Here is a 23,941-nt window from a genome sequence, read left to right as displayed (position 1 = left end):
TGTTTTTCTACAGAGTAAATTCCAGAAAGACTGTTTTATGGTGGTGTTTTAGCTCTTTTATTCATGTGAAACTCAGCTACTTGTTTCTCAGAACTTCAGATTAAGCAGAATACACACAGAATTGACAAATTATCATTTTATTTGACACAAATATTTTAGGTATACTTCCTTTCTAGTCTCAATGACCTAAAAATTTATTTTTATTTTTTCCCTGTTTTTATGAATATTTTTCCTACTGCTTTCTCCATTTGTAGTAAAACACTAGGGGTGGGAAAAGGTCATTATCTGATTAGAATGAGTGGAGGGGTTTTGGTAGGTGGCATGTCATTTTGATTCATTATAGTATATATATTTTTACTACATTTATCAGCTGTTTACTATAGTGTCAATAAAAATGTTATCATCAGATATACTGTGGAAAGTAATGGAGAAGTAGTAAGGTGAAATATATGGTATTAGCTAGAGTCTGCTCATGTGTGAGTGTATGTGGGGTGAGTGGTTTTGATGTGTGTAGAGGTCTGGTCAAAAGATTGGCCAAACCATATGCATTTAAACTGCTATATTTATCTCAACCTTAAGATACAGCATTAAACACTGTAATTATTGTGGATAGCTACAAAGTAGTATAGAATTAAACTGACACACTGAACTATGAACAGTAATGAAAAGGAGGCAATAGCAAGTGGAATGGAAATTGATATTGAGCATGTGAATTTGTAGCATAAAATCTATAATATGTCCACCCCAGGGGAACATAACTTTGGTTCGCTAACTTAGCCTTTGATGTGTGGGGTTTGGCTTCAATGAGTTGTCTGAGAGAGGTTTTGTGGGTATTTCAGTCTGTAATGTGTCTTTTGTTCTCATTGTATGGCACCATTGCTGTCAGTATTCACATTTCATTTTTAAACATAAGTAACATAAAGATGTATTTTCATTATAAAAATTAACACCATATATAGTCATACAGAATAAAAAGCAAATCCTTTAGTTTCTTTTCCCACTCCTGTTTTCTGGTGGTAATCTCTTTGTGTCTATTTTGTGAGTTTAGGATACATACCCAACTGTTATTCCATGCTTCATCTGTAGTCTCTTTATGTATGTGTCTGTGTATTAATCTGTCTATCTACAGCTGTGTAGGTACTGCTTCTGATACTGACAAAATATTTTGTTATTAGTGGCTTCATATTTTTTTCCATACCTTATTGTGAGATGTCTGATTTTTACAAGAAAAATCAGTATTATTTGGTATATTCAGATCATCCAGATGATTATGAAATTATAGGGGAGTAGCAGGTTAAGCTTTTTTCTAAAAAAAGTATACTCAAAGTAGAAAATGGCAGCAATATTGATAGCAAGTAAACTAATTTTAGGCAAATCCATCAAGTATTGTTTTACCTGTTCTGGATTTGACTCTTAATATATACGTTTATTTTTTTCTTTTGCTTTTTTGTGGTACTGGGAATTGAACCCAGGGGCACTTTACCACTGAGCCTCATCCCCAGCCTTTTTTATTTTTTATTTTATTTAGAGACAAGGGTTGCTGAGGCTGGCCTAAAACTTGTGATCCTCCTACCTCAGTCTACTGAGTTGCTGGGATTACTGGCATGCGCCACTGTGCCCAACTCATATGTACACTTCTAGTTGAATTAATTACTGAACCAAATATACAGTTTATATTCTTTTAAAAAGCACTGTATTAGCAGAGAGAGGCTCTTTTTTATGTTGATAATTATGGATCTCTTTAAACATGTGAATCATATTTTTGGTTTACATTTTATGCTTAGTTATAGAATGATTTGATTCATTTTTGATGAGTAGAAAATTAATCCCACATTAGTAAGCATTTAACAGGGTAATGTAATAAGTTGTTCTCCGGAATAATGTACTCAAAGTGGTGATAATGAGAAAAGCCAAGCCTTTTATTTATTTCATAAATAGCTCTCTGCCAGACTTCAGACTGATAGTATATACACTGATTTGTATTTCTTGATCCATTTTGACAGTGTCTGTTTTAAAAAAAAAATTTGTAGTTGGACAGCATGTTTTATTTGTTTTTTTTTACGTGGTGCTGAGGATCAACCCAGTTCCTCACATGTGGAAGGCAAGCGCTCTGCCACTGAACTCAGCCCCAGCACGTCTTTTAACTGGTTCATTTACATCATTGACATTCAAAGTGATTATTGATATAGTTGCATTAATGCCTACCATGTTTTCTATTTGTTGGCTTTACTCTTTGTTTCTGTTTTTTATTTGTTTATTTATTTTTGTTGTTTGTTTGTTTTTCTTTTGCAGTGCTGGGAATTGAACCCAGGGCCTTGTGCATGCAAGGCAAGCACTCTACCAACTGAGCTATATCCCCAACCCCTTTGTTTCTGTTTTTGTCTTTCACTGTTTTTCTGACTGTATGGTTTTAATTGAACATTTTATTTTATACAATTCCATCTTCTCTCTTTTACTAACATCAGTTATACTTGTTTCTTTTTACTTATATTGGTTATGCCCTGGAGTTTACAACATACATTTATTTACAATGAACCCAAATCTGATCTCAAGTAGTACTTCTACTGCTTCACAGATACCTTAAAATAACAAAATAGAACTGTGGGACAACTAAAAAAGGTATGAGAAATATATAGTGGGAATACCAAAAGGCAAAAAAAGAGAGAATGGAACAGGTGAAATAGCTGAAGTAATAATGATTAAGAATTTCTCCAAATTAATGTCAGGCATCTATGGACTGGGGACATAGCTCAGTTGGTAGTGTTTGCCTAGCATGCACAAGGCCCTACGTTCAATCTCCACCACCAGGGTGGGGAGGCTGATTTAATGTCAGGCACCTTACCATAAATCCAGAAAAGTCAGAGAACAATTAAATTCCCAATTTCACATCCTCCTATCTCTTATATCATTGGGACTATTTATTTCACGTATACATAAGCATATGTCATCAAAATACATAATTGTTATTATTTTGATCAGTTAAGAAAACTAAGTGTTTTATCTTCACTTACTCTTTCTGATGCTCCTCCTTTCTTTATGTAATGCCAGCTCCCAACTTTTATCAGTTTCCTCCTCTGTACAGAATTTTTTTTTTCACATTTCTTTCAAGGTAAGTCTACTGGCAATAAATTGCCATTTTTGTTGTTTGTCTGAGAAAGTCTTTATTTCTTTGCTTTTGAAGGATAATTTAATAGAGTACAGAATTGGAGATTGGTGAGTTTTTTTTTTTCTTTTTTTCTTTCTTTCTTGTAGCACTTAAAATATTTCACTCTACTTCCTTGCTTACCTGGCTTCTGAGAAGTTTGGTATAATTTTTATATTTGTTCTTCCATAGGTAAGGTGTTTGTTTTAGTATATTCTGTGTTGCTATCAAGGTATTTCTGTGACTAACTGACTTATAAGGAATAGAAATTTATTGACTCCTAGTTCTTGAAGCTGGAAAGTTCAATAACAGGTCATCATATAGCCATGGTTTTCTTACTGCATTATCACATGGCAGAAGGACAGAGAAAGAGCAGGTCAAATTCATCCTTTTGTAATGACAGTAATGTTACCTGTGAGGGTACAGTCTTCTGGCTCAATCACTTCTTAACTGTCTCACCTCTTTGAACTATTACAATGGCAAGTAAGTTTCAACAAAAATTTTGGAGGGGACAAATGTTCAGAATGTAGCACTATTTATTTCCTTTGACCTCTTTTGAGATTTTTAAAGTCTTTGATTTCCTGTAGTTTGACAATGACAATTATCCTGCATGTGTTCTCTGACTTTTCTGGATCTGTGGTAAGGTGCCTGACATTATATTTATTAAATTTTTTTTGGTGGTTCTGCGGACTGAACCCAGGGCCTTGTCCATGCTAGGCAAACACTCTACCAACTGAGCTATGTCCCCAGTCCCTAGGTGCCTGACATTAATTTGGAGAAATTCTTAATCATTATTGCTTCAGCTATTTCACCTGTTCCATATTCTCTCTCTCTATCTCTCTCTCTCTCTCTCTCTCTTTCTTGCCTTTTGGTATTCCCATTACATATTTCTCATACCTTTTTTAGTTGTCCCACAGTTCTTGGAAATTTTTAAAAAATATTTTTAGTTGTAGATGGACACAATACCTTTGTTAATTAGTTTTTTTTTTACGTGGTGCTGGGGATTGAACCCAGTGCCTCACATGTGCTAGGCAGGCATTCTACCACTGAGCCACAACCATAGCCCTTTTTTTGTTTTTATAAGTCTCTTTTCTCTTTTCCAGTTCTGATGGTTTTTATTGAGATATTCTTAAGCTCTAAGATTCTTCCCCTAACTATGTGAACTTTCCCAGTAAGCCCAACTGAAACATTCTTCATTTCTGTTTTGGCATTTTTTACTAATATTTATTTTTGGATTTTTCTTAGAATTTTCATGTCTTTCCTTAACATTTAATGTCTGTTCTTGTATGCTGTTTTCTTTAACTATTAGAACTCTTAGCATATTGATCTTAGTTGTTTTAAATTCCCAGTCTGATAATTCCACCACCCCTAACATATGTACTATATGTACTATACTAGTACTTATGTTTGCTGTGTCTATTCAAATTTTATTTTTTGCCTTTTAGAATGCCTTGCAATTTTTTCATGATGACGAACCATGATGTACTGACTGAAATGACATGAAATTTGTAAGATATAGAAAATGACAAACTCCAAAATAGTGTATCTTGGGAAGAGGGAGTGAGGAGAAAACCCAAACATTAATAACATTGATCCTTTCCCAAATACATTCCTTCCAAGTGACAAAGACAATTCCTAGGAAGGAGATATTCATCAAGCCTAAAATGGCAGTCTCTGGGAGGAAGCCAAAACTTTGATCCTTCCCCAAATAAGGGAAAGAGATAAGCCTTGAATGTTGATCCCAGACCCTCCATTCTTCCCCAAGTAAAAACATTACCCAGAAATTTCAAATTCTCACAGCCTGTTTCCTTAGTGTCCAAATTGACACACTCTGTCAATAATTAAGTCACCTCTCTGTGTAGCATATATAAGCACAGATTCCTCCTTTGGCCAGCAGCTCATTTTCCATAAGGAAAGTGTGTCCACCAGATGTATGACCTACCACTGAATAAAGGTTTTGCTGATCCCTGATGTTTGCACTGGGCTCAGTCATTTGTGCTAAGACTATTAATAGGTATTTATTAATGTGGTTGGGTGTGGGGATAAGAATGGGTAGGGAGTGTGTTATGGAGTCCAGTAATTAGGTCTTGGTTTTTTGATGAACCTTTGCCTCTGATTGTGAGCTTCACACAACTTGTCAGTTTAGGATTGGCTAGTTTGAATAGTCTCAGAGGATCTTGGACTATGAGGGGTGATTCCTAGATCCCTGTACTTGACCCTGGGGTGATTAAGGCAGAAGACTATTATTTCTTAGGATGTTAGGGTCTGATAGAAGAAGTGTGACTCTGAATTGTTTAGTTTACATATCAAAGAAATATTGCTGTCTTTAAGAATTGGCTATCCCTGGGAGGAATAGATTCTTGCTATATAGAAAGGTTTTTAAAAATGTATAACATAATATTATATAGAAATAAAAATTAAAGAACAGTGTTGAACCATAGGTATGATCAGTTGATTTTGAACCAATTTGCCATCGTAATTCAATAGTGAAAGGATAGTCTTTTCAACAAATTGTGTTGAAAAAAAAATCTATGCAAATTATATACATGTAAAACAAATAAATTTTAAAAACTTCTGAATAGATTATAGACTTAAACTTATAGGCTAAGTCTACAAAACTTTTAGAAGAAAACATAGGAGGAAATTTTTGGATATGACGTATGTGAAGTTTCATAGGTATATCAAAAAGCACTGAGCATATAAGACAAACTGATAGATTGGATCAGAATTAATCCCTCTGTCCTTTGAAAGAAATCATTTTAAATATGGAAAGATAAACTACAGACTGGGAGAAAATGTTTGAGCTTGCATGTGCATGCTCTGTCATGTCCCCTGCCCCAGGAGCTGCTGTGTCCAGATTGATTGATTGATTTGCAGTACTGGGACTGAACCCAGTGCTGCTTTAACACTGAGCTATATATTCAGCCCTTTTAAAAAATTATTTTTATAATTTGAGATAGGGTTTTACTAAGTTGCTCAGGCTGGCCTTGAACTTGTACACTGTTGCTTTAGCCTCCTAAGTTGCTGAGATTATAGGTGTATGCCATTGCACCTTGCATGTTATCCATAGTTTTGAAAGAACACTTAAAATTCAGTAGTAAGATAATCCAGTAAAATAAGCAAAAGATTTGAATACTTCAAGAAGGTATACATTGAAAAATATTCAACACCATTAGTCATTAGAGTAATAAAAATTATAACCATAATGAGATACCACTATATTTTTACTAGAAAACCTGAAAAAAAAAAAAAGAAAAAGATTTACCTTGCTAAGTCCTTGCAAGACTGTAGAACAGCTGGAACCCTCATCCAATGAATTTAAAATGTTACCATTTCTTTGGGCATGTTTGGTAGTTTCTAGTAACCTTTAAGTTTAACTTCTAAGTGACCCAGCAATTCTCCTATGTGTTTACCTAGGAGTTATGAAAGTATATTACCACAAAGAAAGATTTGCACATTAAGAGTTCAGTGTTCCAAACCTGGAAACAACTGAAATATTACCCCATAGGTAAACGAACAATAAACAAACACACATGCTATACTATTACTGACCACACACAAAAAGGGGCAACTACTAACGTATGCAGCAACAGAAGTGAATCTCAGAACATTATATTGAGAGAAGGAAGCTAGTTGGGAAGTACTACTACTATTCTGGACTAGATAAAAGTAATCTGTATTGATGGAGACAAGATTACTGGTTGCTGGGAAGGAGGATATAAATACGAAGGGACCCAAGGGAAACTTTGAAGAGTAATGACATATTTTGTATCTTAATTTTGGTGTTGGTTATGTGGATGGATGAAGTATTTTATTGTCATTTAAATTATATCTCAGTAAGTTAAGAAATATTTCTTATTACAAAGTCATAAAGTATATGTTAATTGCATTTCTTCTTTTTTTTGCTTGTTTGACAGTGATCTGAATCTTAAATTACTCAAAAATCAATCTGTTATTAAAGAAAATTGTTCTAGGAGGGTAAGACATGGGAAAGGAAGATCGAATAGGATGCTCCAGCAATGGTCTGCAGTAGAGATCGCCTTAACATCAAATTCAACTAGGTTTTCCATTTTAACCTTCCATTGCTTACTCTAAATCACTCCAGTATTACAGAGTTGTTTCAAGACATTTTGGTATATAGGTTTTTGGTTAGTTCTGTTTTTTTAGCAGTACCCTAGATTGAATTCAGGGGCACTTTACCACTGAGTCACATTCCTAGCCCTATTTTCTGTTTTATTTAGAGACAGGGTTTCACTGAGTTACTTAGTGCCTCGCTTTTGCTGAGGCCGGCTTTGAATTTGTGATCCTCATGTCTCAACCTTCAGAGCTGCTGGAATTACAGGCGTGAGCCACCGTGTCTGGCAATTGTCTGTTTTTCAGCTACTTTTCAGTGGGATTCTCTGACATAATATGTTTGATTCTAGATCCTTGCTAGGATCCTCCCTGTTAGGTTAGGTCCTGTCAGAAATGGCTCTGATGGCGGCTGCTCTTCTTGATGGCTTCCTCTGCTTCTCTTACCACCTGCCCTCTTACCACCACTTTTGGACTTATAGATGAGATTAAACCAACTTCATCCCTTGGTGGCCCTTGTGGTTTACTTTCGGAGTTAAAATCTTGATAATTACTTGAGTGGGGTAAGTGAAATGCATGTGCCACTTCTGACACGTTCAACTAGAACCTGGTGTTGATAGTTTGATTAACAGGTCTCTTTCAAATATGTTCTAAAGTCTATAGAATAAATCACTTATTTTGCCCTCCTGCTAAAATATATCAATTAAGTCAAGCCATGTTTATATGATTTCTTAGTAGATCAGAGAGGCAAACTTTCTGTAAAGGCAGTATGAGAAATATTTTGGGCTTGTGGGCCATAGGATTTCTGTCATAACTGTTTAACTCTACTGTAGCATGAAAAAAATGAATGTAACGAATGAGTGTGGTTATAGTGCAATACAATTTTACAAAGAGTTGGCAGGATGTATTTGATTTGTAGGCTGCAATTTGCTGAACCCCAACTGGATGATGATTGACTTCTTTAGAGGAACTCATGTTATTATTGCCTCATATTCTGTGGTTCCTCAGTTAGCCAATGGACTGTATTTTCTGTTTTCTAAAAAGTCATAATCAGTTCTTGTTTTTTTTTTTTTAAATCTTTGTGTTCTATAACCATTCCTGTGTCTCTTTCCTTTATATTCAACTCCATGTCTAATTTGAATAAGGCCAGTGGGAAGGCACTCTTGTTCTATATATGATACAGTGTGCAGTAAGCTTTTAAGTGATAAGTCTAATGTCTATCACTGAATCTCTAGTGTGCTCTAAGGAGATTTTTATGCAAGATTTTAATCCATACCTGTCAATCAGCTATAGCTGTTAGACAACCTGCTTAGCCTTCCAGTTTTCTTTTTCCAGATTCCAGCTTTTCAGATCTTCATGCATCTGACAACCTGTAATTCAATATTGGACTACTTATGAAACATACAAGAGAGGTATGATTTGTTTGCTCTCAGTAGTCTGTAAATGAATGGAAGATTTTCAGGTTTCTTTTTGTCTGCAAGTTGCATGGCAAATTCACTATCCTACGTTTTGACCATAGGAAACTCTTGTAGATGATTCTGAGTAGAGTGAATCATGAACATGTAATAAAAAATTATCATGTCTGTATTTCAGAAGATGTTCCGTTTATTGATAATTATGTGAGCTGACTCAAAATAATTTTCTTTTCTACATATTTTAAAACTGGTTCTACCTTCCTAATGACCTAAAATCTGAGGAAAATACTATTCTGTACTTCCAGTGCTATGAAGCCTAACCTGGTCAGGTCTCTAGAATATTATCATGTTAATCAAAATATCATTTGTTTAGAATGGATATCACAGAATTGTAGGATTTTAATCAATGAAAAGCTGCCTTTGAGATCTTTGAATCCAATCCTCTTACAGAGTAAATACCAGATAAACTTTGGTCATGACTCAGATGTATTTTATCCAGATTGTGTCAATATATGATGATCTCTCCCAACACTTTATTCCACATGACAATGAGTTGCCCTGAAATGAATGTCTACCCCAACCAAAATCCAGTGTTCAACAGCATTTAAATGGGTTATTAAATAGTAGTATATAGTTACTTAGTGTCTAAAGAGAAGAGGAAAATACTATAATAATAGTCAAAACTATTATTTTGTATAAGAAAAAAGAAATAAATGGATTTTTTTCCTTTCTATTGTGACATTAGATCTTTCCTTTTATAATCAATCAATAGCCTATAAGATTGGTCTATAAAAAGAGTTTTTAGGGATTTTTCTTTCATGTCTTCTTTGGGATGGCCTTAATTTCTAATAATCAATGATAATATATAGTAAATTTTATCTCCTAACTGGTACTGGTTTTATAATAAATCATAGGATATTCATTGAACACCTGTTCACATGCAAATTATACTCATTAAGGAAAACCATATACATTTTGAGTTGAGTTTTGTACATGGTGAGAGATAGGGGTTTAATTTCATTTTTTTGAATATGGATTTCCAGTTTTCTCAGCACCATTTGTTGAAGAGGCTATCTTTTCTTCAACGCATGTCTTTGGTGCCTTTGTCTAATATAATTGTAATTTTGTGGGTTAGTCTCCTCTACTCTGTACCATTGGTCTACCAGTCTGTTTTGGTGTCAGTACCATACTGTTTTTGTTACTGTTGCTCTGTATAGTTCAAAGTCTAGTATAGTGGTGCCACCTGCTTCACTATTCCTGCTAAGGATTACTTTAGCTATTCTGGGTCTCTTATTTTTCCAGATGAATTTCATGACTGCCTTTTCTATTTCTATGAGGAATGTCATAGGGATTTTGATCAGAATTGCATTAAATCTGATTAGGGCTTTTGGAAATATGGTCCTTTTGATAATATTAATTCTGTCTATCCAAGAGCGAGGTAGATTCTTCCATCTTCTAAGGTATTATTTGATTTCTTTCTTTAGGCTTCTATAGTTTTCATTGTATAGATCTTTCACCTCTTTTGTTAAGTTGATTCCCAGGTATCTTATTTTGTTTTATTTTTTTAAGGATATTGTGAATGGGGTAGTTTTCCTCATTTGCTTCTCAGAGGATTTGTCACTGATATACAGAAATGCCTTTGATTTATGGTTGTTGATTTTATATCCTGCTACTTTGCTGAATTCACTTACTAATTCTAGAAGTTTTCTGGTGGAGTTTTTTGGGTCTTTTAGGTATAGAATCATGTCATCAGCAAATAGAGCTAATTTAAGTTCATATATATATATATATATATATATATACATACATATATATATATATATATATAAAATTTCTTTCATCTAATTGCTCTGACCAGTGCTTCAAGAACTATGTTGAATAGAAGTGGTGAAAGAGGGCATCCCTGTCTTGTTCCAGATTTTAGAGGGAATGCCTTCAGTTTTTCTTCATTTAGAATGATATTGGCCTGAGGCTTAGCATAGATAGCCTTTATGATGTTGGGATATGTTCCTGTTATCCCTAGTTTTTCTAGTGTTTTGAGCATAAAGGGGTGCTATATTTTGTCAAATGCTTTTTCTGTGTCTATCAAGATGATCATATGATTCTTATCTTTAAGTCTATTGATGTGATGAATTACATTTATTGATTTCTGTATGTTGAACCAAACTTGCATCCCTGGGATGGATCCCACTTGATTATGGTGCACAATCTTTTTGACATATTTTTGTATTCGATTTGCCAGAATTTTTTTGAGAATTTTTGCATCTATGTTCATTAGAGATATTGGTCTGAAGTTTTCTTTCTTTGAAGTGTCTTTATCTTGTTTTGGAATCAAGGTGATATTGGCCTCATAGAATGGGTTTGGAGGTGCTCACTCTTTTTCTATTTCCTGAAATAAATTGAAGAGTATTGGTATTAGTTCTTCTTTAAAGGTCTTGTAGAACTCGGCTGTGTATCCATCCAGTTCTGGGCTTTTCTTGGTTGGTAGTCTTTTGATAATTTCTAATTATCCTCTGTATTTCTGTAGTGTCTGTTGTGATATTACCTTTTTCATCATGTATGCTGGTAATTTGAGTTCTCCCTCTTCTTCTCTTCGTTAGCATGGCTAACAGTCTGTCAATTTTATTTATTTATTTTTTCAAAGAACCAACTTTTAGTTTTGTCAATTTTTTTATTTGTTTCTTGTTTCAATTTCATTGATTTCCACTCTAATTTTAATTTTTACTGCCTTCTACTGCTTTTGCTGCGGATTTGTTCTTCTTTTTCTAGGGCTTTGAGATGTAGGTGAGGTCATTTATTTGTTGACTTTTTCTTCTTTTAAGGAATGAATTCCATGCAATGAATTTTCCTCTTAGTACTGCTTTCATAGTGTCCCAGAGATTTCGATATGTCTGTGTTCTCATATACCTCTAAGAATTTTTTAATCTCCACCTTGATGTCTTCTGTAACCCATTGTTCATTCAATAGCATATTGTTCAGTCTCCAGGTGATAAAGAAATTTTTGTTTTTTATTTTGTCGTTAATTTCCAATTTCATTCCATTATTATCTGATAAAATGCATGGTAGTATCTCTACTTTATTGTATTTGCTAATAGTTGCTTTGTGGCATAGTATATGGTCTATTTTCCAGAAGGATCCATGTGCTGCTGAGAAGAAAGTCTATCTACTTGATGCTGGTTGAAATATTCTATATGTTTGTTAAGTCCAAGTTATTAATTGTGTTTTTGAGCTCTATAGTTTCTTTATTCAACTTTTGTTTGGGAGAACTATCCAGTGGTGAGAGAGGTGTGTTAAAGTCACCCACGATTATTGTGTTGTGGTCAATTTGACTCTTGAACTTGAGAAGGGTTTGTTTGATGAACATAGCTGCACCTTTGGGGCATATATATTTATGATTGTTATGTCTTGTTGGTGTATGGTTCCCTTGAGCAGTATGTAATGTCCATCTTTATCCCTTTTGATTAGCTTTGGCTTGAAGTCTGTTTTATTTGATATGAGTATAGAAACCCCTGCTTGCTTCCATAGTCCATTTGAGTGGTATGATTTTTCCAACCTTTCACCTTCAGTCTGTGTATGTCTTTTCCTATCAGATGAGTGTAGGCATCATATTGTTAGATCTTTTTTTTTTTTAATCCAATCTGCTAGCCTATGTCTTTTGATTGGTGAGTTTAAGCCATTAACATTTAGGGTTACTATTGAGACATGGTTTGTATTTACAACCATATTTGTTTATTTTTGTTATTTAACTTGACTTGGTTTTCCTCTTTGATTAGTTTTTTCTTTAGTGTACTACCTCCCCCTGTTGGTTTTCATTTCCTCTTCATGAAATATTTTGCCAAGGATGTTTTGCAGTGCCGGTTTTCTAGCTACAAATTCTTTTAATTTTTGTTTATTGTGGAAGGTTTTTATTTCATCTTCAAATCTGAAGCTTAATTTTGCTTGATACAAGATTCTTGGTTTGCACCCATTATCTTTCAGAGTTTGAAATATGTTGTTTCAGATCTTCTGACTTTCAGGGTCTGTGTTGAAAAATCTGCTATTATCCTAATTGGTTTACCCTATATGTGATCTGATTCCTTTCTCTTGTGGCTTTTAAAATCCTCTCCTTATTCTGTATGTTGCGCATTTTCATTATAATGTGTCTTGGTGTGGATCTGTTGTGATTTTGCACATTTGGCGTCCTGTAGGCTTCTTGGATTTGGATTCCCATTGCATTCTTCATATCTGGAAAGTTTTCTGATATTATTTCATTGAATAGATTGCTCATTCCTTTGGTTTGGTCCTCTATGCCTTCCTCTACCCAATAACTCTTAAATTTGGTCTTTTTATGCTATCCCATATTTCCCGAATGTTCTGCTTGTAGTTTCGCTGTGCTGTCTATGTTCTTTTCAAGATGATGTATTTTATCTTTGTTGTCTGATGTCCTATCTTCTAAGTCGTCTACTCTGTTGGTGATGCTGTCATTTGAGTTTCTAATTTGGTTTATTCGTTCATTTCAAGGATTTTTGTTTGGTTATTTTGTATAACCGCTATCTCCCTGTTGAGGTGATCTTTTGCTTCTTGGATTTGTTTATGTAGCTTATTGTCGAAGTGATCTTTCACTGCCTGTATTTGTTCTCTTATGTCTTCTTTGAGATCCCAAAACATTTTAATCATGTATATCCTGAAATCTTTCTCTGTCATTTTTTTCTGCTGTAGCTGTCAATATTTCTAATGATGTGTTGTCTTGATTTGTTTGTGGTACTTTATTCCCTTGTCTTTTCATGTTGCTCGCATTTCTTTCTTTCCAGCTCTGTGGGACTGGTGTGTTATTGTTTTTACCCTACAGATTTGTAGTGCTCTTGTATGGTTCCAAGATACCTTCTTTGTGGGGAAGGACAATGTTATCAGAGCCCAATATCAACAGTACATTACCTATGAACAAATTATTGTTATTAAGACATTTATAGTTAATCTCAATGTCCAGAAATGTTGGATTCAATTATTATTTAAAATATAATTAGTAGTTTCATAAAAAGTGTACAGTTTTGGTGGTGGACAGTGAACTGGAGGTTGGGCATAGGATGATATGCTAAGAGGGAAAGATGTAAGGGTATGGGGTTAACATAACTTAGGAAATTTGAAGGAGAATTTTAATGAAGTGGGTTCATAGCAGGGGAATAGACAGGAGGTAATTTAGGGTAGACAAGTACGTTGGAAGACAGTAGAGTACATAAAAACACACATATGTATTTAGAAATTTACAGGATGTTAAAATAGTAAAATTTGGAGGGTGAAAGAAGAAGAAAGGAGAAGGAAAAAAAAGGAAAGAAAGAAAGAGAAAAAAGAGAAAGAAGAAAGAAAAGAAAAAGGGGTGGCTTATGCAATTCCTCTATATGATATTATTCAGGTGACTCAGTTCTCAAATATCTATATCATGTAAAGTTCTCGGTTTCACATATGTTGGCCTTGTGAGGGCCAGAGGATAGAAGAGTAGAGGAGAAAGGAGAAGGATAAGAAGGAAAAAAAAATACTCTTAGACTTCAATTTCCTTCTTGCTTCTCATCTCTTCCAGTAGGTGGAGTTGTCTGTTTTAAGCTGGAGTCTGTCTTCAGGGTGGTGTATGTAACCAGCGTGAGAAGACTTGAGCCCCAGTATTGTCTCCCTGTCTTGTCTGGAGCTTCCCCTATCCTGGTCTCTCTGTTTTGCTCCAGGTTTTAGACCCCTTTCCTCTTTTGCTTATCAAGTCCTAATTGCTGGATCTCTCACCCTCAGGCTTGCACTGCACTCCCATTCAACTGAGAGTGGTTTTTGTGCTGGGTAGTCACTGAGCCAAGTTATCACAGCTGGTGCGGGGCAGATTATTATGAAGTTGGAAACCAGGTACCTGTTCAAATGGAGATCCACACTGATAGCCACGTCCACCAAAAAAATTGGGAGAAAGGTTTTCCAAGATGGAGTTGGTGTGCTTCCAGCACTGGGGGTCTGGTGAGGTGGGGGGAGCTGGGCTGGCCTTGTGCTGGGGCTAGATTGCGCTCAAGAACTGCCGGCTTTGTTTCTGGCGTGCAGAGTCTTACTGGAACACAGAGACTCTGATTTCTTTGCAGGTGGTCGCAGCTCTGATGGTTTCTGTGAAAATCCGCTGTAGAGGGGTCCTGTTGCACACTCTGAGATGTTGTATTCTGCCTAGGTGATACCTTGTGGAGACACTACCTGACTGCTTTCTTGGTTTCATTCCTCAGAGCAGCCAGAAATGGTATCTCCTATATTCTACCATCTTGGATCCCCTAAAGTGGAGGTTTTAAAAAAGGAGTTATCAGTTTCTACTATATTTGGGACTGGGGTTGATTAAAATCTGTTCTTAATTATTATTATTTTTTGTCTCAAATTACCTGTGGTTTATTTTGTTGAGGGTGATTATTGTTCAGCTGGATGTGTACTCAGGCATTTGAATAAATCTGAAGGTGCCTTCTCAGTGACTTGTTGGTACTTTGTGGTTTGTTCCTGCCCACACAGTTTGTCCATTAAGAGGTTCTTTCAGGTCTTACAACTTTCATAACCAAATGAAAGCTCTTCTAGAAAAGTTATGGTTCTCTCTTCAGTCTGTTTCTTGTCAGTGTAAAGAACCATGAATTTGTTTAACCTATTCTCAAAGACCAGTACATAGGTATATATGAGTTGGTATATAAATAACCTAACTTCCCAAAAAATGGCAATGGCAATCATGAGAACCTGAGTTAAACAATTTATACAGATTGCTTTAATGTATAATTTTTTAGGACTTTTAATAAGTTAAACTCATTTTGCTAAGTAGAGTCTGCATGATTTTTGTGTGTTTAAAACAGAATGAAACTGGGCTGGGGTTGTGGCTCAGCAGTAGAGTGCTCACCTAGCACATGTGAGGCACTGGGTTGCATCCTCAGCACCACATAAAAATAAATAAATAAAATAAAGGTATTGTGTCTAACTACAACTAACGAAAAATATTTAAAAAAACCACAATGAAGCCATATATTTTTACATGTTGGTAATTTTTTATTACTAATCCTAATAATTACTAGTTAGTAGCCCCATGAACAACAAACATTTTCTTTCACAGAGTTATATTTTGATATTAAGTCTTTAAGTGATTAAATGCAGCTATATAAAAGGCCATAGTGTAAACTCTTGTTCTAGAGTATTGTCAAAGACATTCTCCAGTATGTTGATTCTGATTCTTGGAGTACATTTCTCCTGTAGTTTAATGCTTCGTAAAGCAATGTGTTTTTCTTTTCTGTCTGATGAGAATGATATAAGCCATTATGCTTTCTCTTTTGCCTTGCATGTAAGGCAACTCAAATAACTGTAGTGCAAAAACATGGTGATTATTTAGCTCTCATGTTTAGTATACTAGGGATTTTCATTCTTCCCTTTTCTGTTTAGCTTATTTGGTAGTAAGGTCCTGGTTCTTGAGCCATACCTTCTTCATCTTAAATATAAGGATAATATCTTCTGTTTGGATTACTGTGAAAATCAAATGACATGTCTTTTTGTATGCTTAGCCAAGCAGCTAGTACATTTTAGAGTGCTAAGTAAATTCTAGAAGATTTTTTCTCACTCCTCACCAATAATTTTAGCATTTTGTTTATGTTTTTACAAACTTAATTTCTTGATTTTGTTTATATTGATGCAGCCTAGTCTTGTTTGAAGTGAGTGAAATATAAATTCTGAAAAGAAAGATTAAAGAGCAGGTTAAGAGGATTACCATAGTAGAAGCAAGGCAGCCATGATTAGAGATGACAAAGAAGTGATAAACCTCTTGTAAACAATGTTTTCAAAACTTAGGTTCCTAGAAGTTCTAACCTATTTTGATTTTCCTAAACCATGTGTTTTATTTTTTAAAGTGGAGTGATATTTTCTTTTGTATTCAAAATGACTGCCTATTATTGAATCCCTTTTAGTCAGGTAAAAGACTATCTTATTATTAAGTAAGCCACAATGGTACTTTTTCTGGAGTCTGCCACATAGGTAATGACCAGAGGGCAAATTAAAGGACAGAGATAAGGTTGAGGCACTTTGGCACTTTGTGGTTCATTCCAAGCAATGCCCATGCTTGGTAATGACATACTTGGCAAAGACTAAATCCTGAATCTTTGGCAGTGTTTGAATATTGCTTTTATTTTCTATTTTGTAGTTGCATTTTGGCTGTTGAAATTAAATTAATGTTGGTGATTCTCAACATTCAAAATCAGTGTAAATGAAAGTTAAATTGTATGTTTCTGATGTGCTCGCCATTCTTACCTTCACAGAAAAAAGCTTGGCAGGACCACAAGTGGGAATGCAAATGCCTTAAAAGCTGCAAACCTAGATATCCTCCTGACTCTGTGCGACTTCTTGGTCGAGTTGTCTTCAAACTTGTGAGTGTTTACTTGTAAAAGACACTTGAGTTTTAATTTACCAGAAGCTTTTGCAGTTGCATTTATTATTCATATTTTAGGCTGAAATTGAACCCATGTTAAGGTACAGAGTAAATTATTGCAGGTAGTAGCTTAAGATACTCCTATTAGTCAAGGAATTGTGGCAGTGAAGAAGTGCAGAGCCCTCTTTAAAATCCCTATGATCTCCTGGGAATAGAAGTGTGGGATCCTAAATTTGGGGTATAAGCTGTTAGCAATTTAATATTTGTTATGTTGCCTTTGTCATTTTTCCTGCTGTGAGCTAATGTACAGGACATGTATGTCCTTTTTGGTTGCCTTTTCTGGTGAGATATAAGTTAGATGATAATTAATATAAAATTGAAGGGTGCTTTTGTCTTTTTGTGTAGCTAGGATTTATTGAAATAGTTTTTTCAGCCCCTTTTCATACAGTGCCGGTTAGTAGAATTTGTGAAATCCTCTTCTAAAGAAGCCTTCTAGTTTCTTTGGCTAGGCTTTTGCATGAATATCTTTCCCAAATTACTATAGGCTCCAGCTCTGTTCTTTCCTTTGTTTATTGATTTTTTTTTTGCCACTTTAAAATTTATAGAGCTTTGAGAATGTAAAAAGAGGTTTGCATTTGACGATTAAACCGGTAGGTGAAGCTACAAGTTAGATTTTCTTTTAAAGTTGTTCCAGATTAAATAAATCAGCTGTAAAAAAATGATAAAGAACTTATATATAAGAAATAGCCTTTTGGTAGACTTTCATTTAAATATGTAAAGGTATTCAAACACATTCCTTCATGTATTGGAGTGCTTCGGATTATTTTTGGTTTCCCCCCTTTCCTTCACAGATGGAAGAAACTCCCTCAGAATCTGAGAAACTTTACTCATTTTATGATCTGGAATCAAGTAAGTGATTGCCTATCATCATCTTAAAAAAAGAAAAAAAAAGTCTGTCATTTGTTTGCTGAGTTGGTGAAGATGGATTGACTGATTGTGGATTGACTGATTGTGAACCCAGGGCATCACTCATACTGAGCACATGCTCTACCACTGACCTGCACCCCTCCCCAGCCCCCAAACTGCTTTATTTTCAACTTTGTTTTTCTGTCTCCTTATTATGTGAAACAAACCTAACAAAAGTTTTTGTTTTTATAAGTAACTGACTCATTAGTTTATTTAATTTATTTCATGGCAGTTTGGGCCTTACAGAAGTTTATGAAGTACTATAAAGATGTCTAGGGTGTTCAGGGTAGTGTAACCATTTGTCCAGTTGACAAAATTTTCCTTCTGTTTCTCCTTCCTTTTCCCCCTTCATTCCTCTCTTGGTTTCCTCTTCTGTTTTTTCTTTTTCCTTTTCTTTTTCTGATGACAGGAAAGAGAGATATAATGAATATGAGAGTTTCAGGGAGCTTTTGGGATCACTGTTGCTTTAGGTAGTAAAGTCAAAGGTATAGATGACTTAGGCTTTATGACAGAGTGTTGTTCCTACCATGACAGTAGTCCAGCTACTTGGAATGAATGATAGGCTTTCCAGATCTGAGTGTCAAGCACATGTAAGGTTTGTATTGCTTTTTGTACTGGCACAGATCCTGTTCATTGAGTTTGTAAAAGACTTTAATCTCAAACTGGCCAGAGCTCAGTGTGAATTTGCTACACAATTTATTTAATATTTCTGGATGGAGACAAATAAAAGATGATTTAGTACACATTTATGCTTATGGGATACTAAGTGCTAATAAATTATTATTTAAGAAATCATTGGGTCAATTATTGTGTTGAACAAGTAATATAAAGAAAATATACAGGGCTGGGGATGTGGCTCAAGCAGTAGCGCGCTCGCCTGGCATGCGTGCGGCCCGGGTTCGATCCTCAGCACCACATACAAAAAAAAAGATGTTGTGTCCGCCGATAACTGGAAAATTAATATTAAAAAAAAAAGAAAATATACAGACCTGACATGAGCAGCAAAGTATCTTTTCAAATTTTAATAGAGAACTAATTAGTCATTTTTACTTGTATTACTGCTAGGTAATTAAAATATCTTACAGTGAATTTCACTATTAACATTAGTGCTGTTCAGTAGTAATGTCATACACACTGCTTTAAGTGAAATGCTCTCAAATGTTATTAATTAAAGGTGCCTCTTAGATTCAATATGCAATTTATGGTTTATATATAGTTTTTTCTTTCACTATATGGAGATAGAACCAGGTCGACCCACCTCTGAGTTAAATCCCTACCCCTTTTATGCTTTTGTTTTTTGAGACACAGTCTCATTAAATTGCCAAATCTGGCCTGTAATTTGCAGACTTCCTGCCTCAGCCTCTTAAATTGTTGGGATTATAGGTGTATGCCACCATGCTCAGCTAAGTTGACTTTTTAAAGGAAGTCATATTGACTTTAAAGCCATCTGTTTCTTTCTTTTTTAAAAAAAATTTAATTAACATAGCATCTGTACAAATATATGGGGTATTATACAACAATTTAATGCATATATACAACATGTAATGATAAAATCAGGGCAATTAGCTTTTGGGTGTTAAAAGTTTATGTGTTAGGAACCTTTGAACAATTTTTTCCTAATTATTGTGGATTATGTGAAAAATTCTTGTGGGTTGAATTTACCCTATTATACTATAGAAAAATAGTACTAATTCCTTCTCACTATATTTTGGTACTTTTTTTTTTTTTTTTTGGTGGTGGGGGTGCTGGGGATTGAACCCTGGGCCTTGTGCATGTGAGGCAAGCACTCTACCAACTGAGCTACATCCCTAACCCTTGGGTACCCATTTTCTACCCTCTCATTATCCTTCCTCCCCTGCTCTTCCTAGTCTCTTCTTCTCTTTTCTTTAGATTAATTTTTTATGTTTCCACAAATGAGTGAGAACGTGTGACATTTCTTTCTGTGCCTGGCTTATTTCACTTAACATGATCTTAAGTTTCATCTACATTGCTTAAAATGACAGTATTTCATTTTTTTAAAAAAATTTTTTTAGTTGTTGATGAACCTTTATTATTTATTTATTTATATGTGGTGCTGAGAATCAAACCCAGTGCCATACACATGCTAGGCAAGCGCTCTACCACTGAGCCACAACCCCAGCTCCTGATTATTTTTAATGACTGAAAAATATTCCATTGTACCACATCTTTTTCATCCATTGGAGGACACTCAGGTCAGTTGTATGTCTTGGCTATTGTGAATGATGCTGCAGTGAACATGGAGTGCTGCTCTTTGATATAATGGTTTTATTTGGATATATATCCAGTAGTGGGATTGCTAGATCATAAGGTGCTTTCTATTTTTAATTTTTTAGGAGCCTTCATACTGTTTTCCATAAGGCAGTACTAATTTACATGTCCACCAATAGTGTAGGAGTTCCTCTTTCTCCACATCTTTATCAGCATTTGTTATTTTTTTTCTCTTTGATAATAGCCATTGTCACTGTGGATATTTTTCTTTTGTTTTTGTGCTAGTGGAGGATGAACTCAGGGACGCTTTATGACTGAGCTACATCCTTAGTGATTTTTATTTTGTTAAAATAAAATAAAGTTAAGTTGCTGAGGCTGGCCTCAAACTTGGGATCCTCCAGCCTCAGCCTCCCAGTTCTTTGGGATTTTAGGCATCTGCCACTGCATATGTGCATATGGCTTTCAATGTGCTTTGGATTTGTGTTTTCCTGATGAGTAATGATGTTGAACTTTTTTTCATGTATTTTTTTGTCACTTGCATGTCTTCTTTTGAGAAATGCCTATTCAGATTCTATGCCCCTTTTCAATCTAGATCATTTTACTTTTTTTTTTTTTTTTGCTGTTGGTTTTGAGTTCCTTAAGTATGGTGAACGTTAATCCCTTGTGAGTTGAATACTTTGCACATGTTTTCTCCTGATCTATAGGTTGTCTCTCTACTGCATCCATTGTTTCTTTGTGCAGGAGCCTGTTAGGTTGTTGGTGATCCTATTTGCTGATTTTTGCTTTTGTTGTCTATGCTTTTGGGGTCATATCCAAAAAACTTTGCCTAGATCAATATCCTGAAACTTTTCCTTTATGTTTTTTTTTTCTTTTTCCTAGTAGGTCCATAGTTTGGGGTCTTACATTTAAGTCTGATCTATTTTGAGTTGATTTTTGAATATGGTGAGAGGTATGGATGTAGTTTCATTCTTCTGCACATGGTATTTCGAGTTTTCGGGGTACTGTTTATTAAAGAGACTGCTTTTTTCCCAATGTATGTCGTTGTCACCTTTGGTGAAAATCAGTTGATTGTATATTATGTAGATTCATTTCTGTTGCATTGGTTTCTGGGTCTGTGGTTACTTTAGTTTTGTAGTTTTTTGAAGTCAGATATCGTGGTGCTTCCATCTTTTTTCTTTTTGCTCAGAATTTCTTTGGCAATTCAGTTTTTCATGGTTCCATGTGAATTTTGTGATTATTTTTCCTATTTCTGTGAAGAATCTCATTGTTAATTTGATGGGAATTACATTGAATCTTTAGATCACTTTGGGTAGTTGGACATTTTAGCAGTATTCATTCTTTGAATTTATGAACATGGGAAATATTTTCCTATTCTGTGTCCCCTTCAGTTTCTTTTGTCTTATACTTTTCACTGTAGAAGTCTTTCATTTCCTTGGTTGAATTTCATCCTAGCTATTTTATTTATGGTGTAGCTATTGTCCTTTTTCAGCAATTTTGTTATTGGTGTATAAAAAATTTTACTGATTTTTATATATTGTTTTTGTATCTATAACTTTAACCAAATCTGTTTTATCAGTTTTAACATTTTTTTTTTTTTGGTGTGGCATTTCTCTTCAACTCAGACAGTTGTTAAAGTAGCTCTATGTTTATGTATTCAATCTGAAAATGAAATTGAGATTTCTTTGTTTAATATGTTTTCGTGATGAATGTTCCATATAACAAATTTCATTTATTTGAATTTTGTCAGAATTTATTCTCCTTTCAGTCTTCTTGTCTTTCAGATTATAATGTTTATCAGTTTGTGATGACCTAGTTGTAAATTTTTCATGGTAAAATCTGTTTAAATCCATTGACTTAATAAAGATTTATGACGGTTTGTGTATGTATACATGTTGATGTAGAAAATCTGGTGATGCAAAACCTTAGTGATTTTAGTTTTTAATCTTTTTCATTGGTATATGCATTTATTATGTTCTTAATAGGTATTTGATCTTACATTGTAGATAAAATTTGGTAGATTTAATTGATTATATATGTATTATGATTTGTGGTTGTCAAATAAAAAGATGTCAGAATGGAAGGTGAGATGGGAAATATCTGGTTTAGTAGCCAGCATTGAATACCTGAAAATTATCCATTGTTTACTTTGTGATTTTGCTGTTTATTTTTTTTGTTAAAGATATTAGCAAACTTACTGAAGATAAGAAAGAGGGCCTCAGGCAACTTACAATGACATTTCAACATTTCATGAGAGAAGAAATACAGGATGCTTCTCAGCTGCCAGCTTCTTTTGACATTTTTGAAGCCTTTGCAAAAGTAAGTATTAAGTTTCATCTCTTTGCTAATGCCATGAATCAGTCCTTTACTACTACTACTTCTTTTTTTTTTTGACACTATGGCTTTAGGTTATTTATTTATTTATGTTTAGTCCTTTACTTCTTATTATGTTGTTGGTTATTAAAAAAAAAATGTAGAAACTTCATGGGAAATGCAAGATCCTTAATGCCTTATATGAATTCCCAATTATATGAGTCCCCCTACATGTATTGTGCATACTGAATACGGAATTACTTCTTTGACTTACCAGTATTCTTATTTTGGCCTGAGTGTGTTCACTGTCGACTTGTACAGCAGACTGTTTGTTAGTAGTTTGAGTGTGCTTTCTGTCTTCAAAAGAAAATAGCATATCCCACTCTTTCTCACTAAAGGGTTAAAGTTTACCAGTGTATTTATGAGTTTGTGATGTTGTTTCAATATTGAATCTGTCTCTGAAGTGTAAAATGCATTGAAATCCATTTCTGATTAAGTGAATTTTGAGTAATATGAAAGCATGACTATTTCTGATTTTAAAATAATCACCTAAAATTCTGGCAAAGTGTTTTAGGTTACTAAAATCCCAGTTTAGGGATAGAAAACAGGTTTTTTGTAGTATTTTTTCTGTGGATTGTTGGTAGTAGTTACCTGAAGTGTTCTCTTTGAAAATGAGAACACATGGCCCTGGGAGGAAGAATATGGTGATTATTTCTCTTTTATTGTGTGTGTTCTGGAACTAAACCTAGAGGTACTCTACCATTGAGCTACATCCCGAGTCCTTTCTATTTTTATTTTGAGATAGGGTCTCACTAAGTTGCCAAGGCTAGTCTTGAACTTGTGATCCTCCTGCCTCAGCCTCCCAAGTAGCTGGGATTATAGGGGTGTGTTATTACACCTGATGCAGTGAATGATTCTTGATATCTACCCTGGGATAGGATGATGTAGCATATACACTCCCCTCACTGCTGTGAATCTGCCATCCTTGTTTTCTCATATTCTGTTTTTATGTTTGTGTCAATATTGATCACATTTTAATAAAAAGTAAAACTTTACTTTTGAAGCTGATTTTGCTAATTATTTGACAATTGGTAAGCACATATTTAATGGCATATTTGTTCTATAAGCAATTTAATGTATTTTTTGGTAAGAATTTAATGTAATTTTTTGCTAGATAAATATAAATATTTTTGTTCTTTAAAGTATGTTTTTATGATTTTCTGATAATATTTAGCATTATGTTTTGGGTTTTCTATAATTTAAGGTTGATTTCACAGTATAGTAGTTACTTATAATGCATCTGAGAAGTTTCTCATGTTCATTTCAGATGGCTCTGGACCTACTGCAGTTCCACATGTATGATGTACACAAGGCTTTTTGGATATTAAACACTATAAAAAACTTACTGAAAGGCCTAAATGTTCCATCTGG

The 23,941-nt window shown here is 34.5% G+C and overlaps 1 protein-coding gene across 1 annotated transcript in view; it reads left to right on the top strand.

Moving 5' to 3' along the window:
• The window catches only part of Smyd3 (SET and MYND domain containing 3), a 699,549-nt gene that overhangs the window by 163,495 nt on the left and 512,113 nt on the right, over nucleotides 1–23,941 (top strand). Inside the window, exons 3-5 of the mRNA XM_027928608.3 lie at nucleotides 16,896–17,003; nucleotides 17,857–17,914; nucleotides 22,380–22,516. Coding sequence (XP_027784409.1) covers nucleotides 16,896–17,003; nucleotides 17,857–17,914; nucleotides 22,380–22,516 — 303 coding nt within the window. The remainder of the gene's footprint in view (nucleotides 1–16,895; nucleotides 17,004–17,856; nucleotides 17,915–22,379; nucleotides 22,517–23,941) is intronic.

Source organism: Marmota flaviventris, chromosome 12 (genome assembly GCF_047511675.1).
Source record: "Marmota flaviventris isolate mMarFla1 chromosome 12, mMarFla1.hap1, whole genome shotgun sequence".
NCBI classification, from domain to species: Eukaryota; Metazoa; Chordata; class Mammalia; order Rodentia; family Sciuridae; genus Marmota; species Marmota flaviventris.
This window is presented reverse-complemented; position numbering and strand designations above follow the sequence as displayed.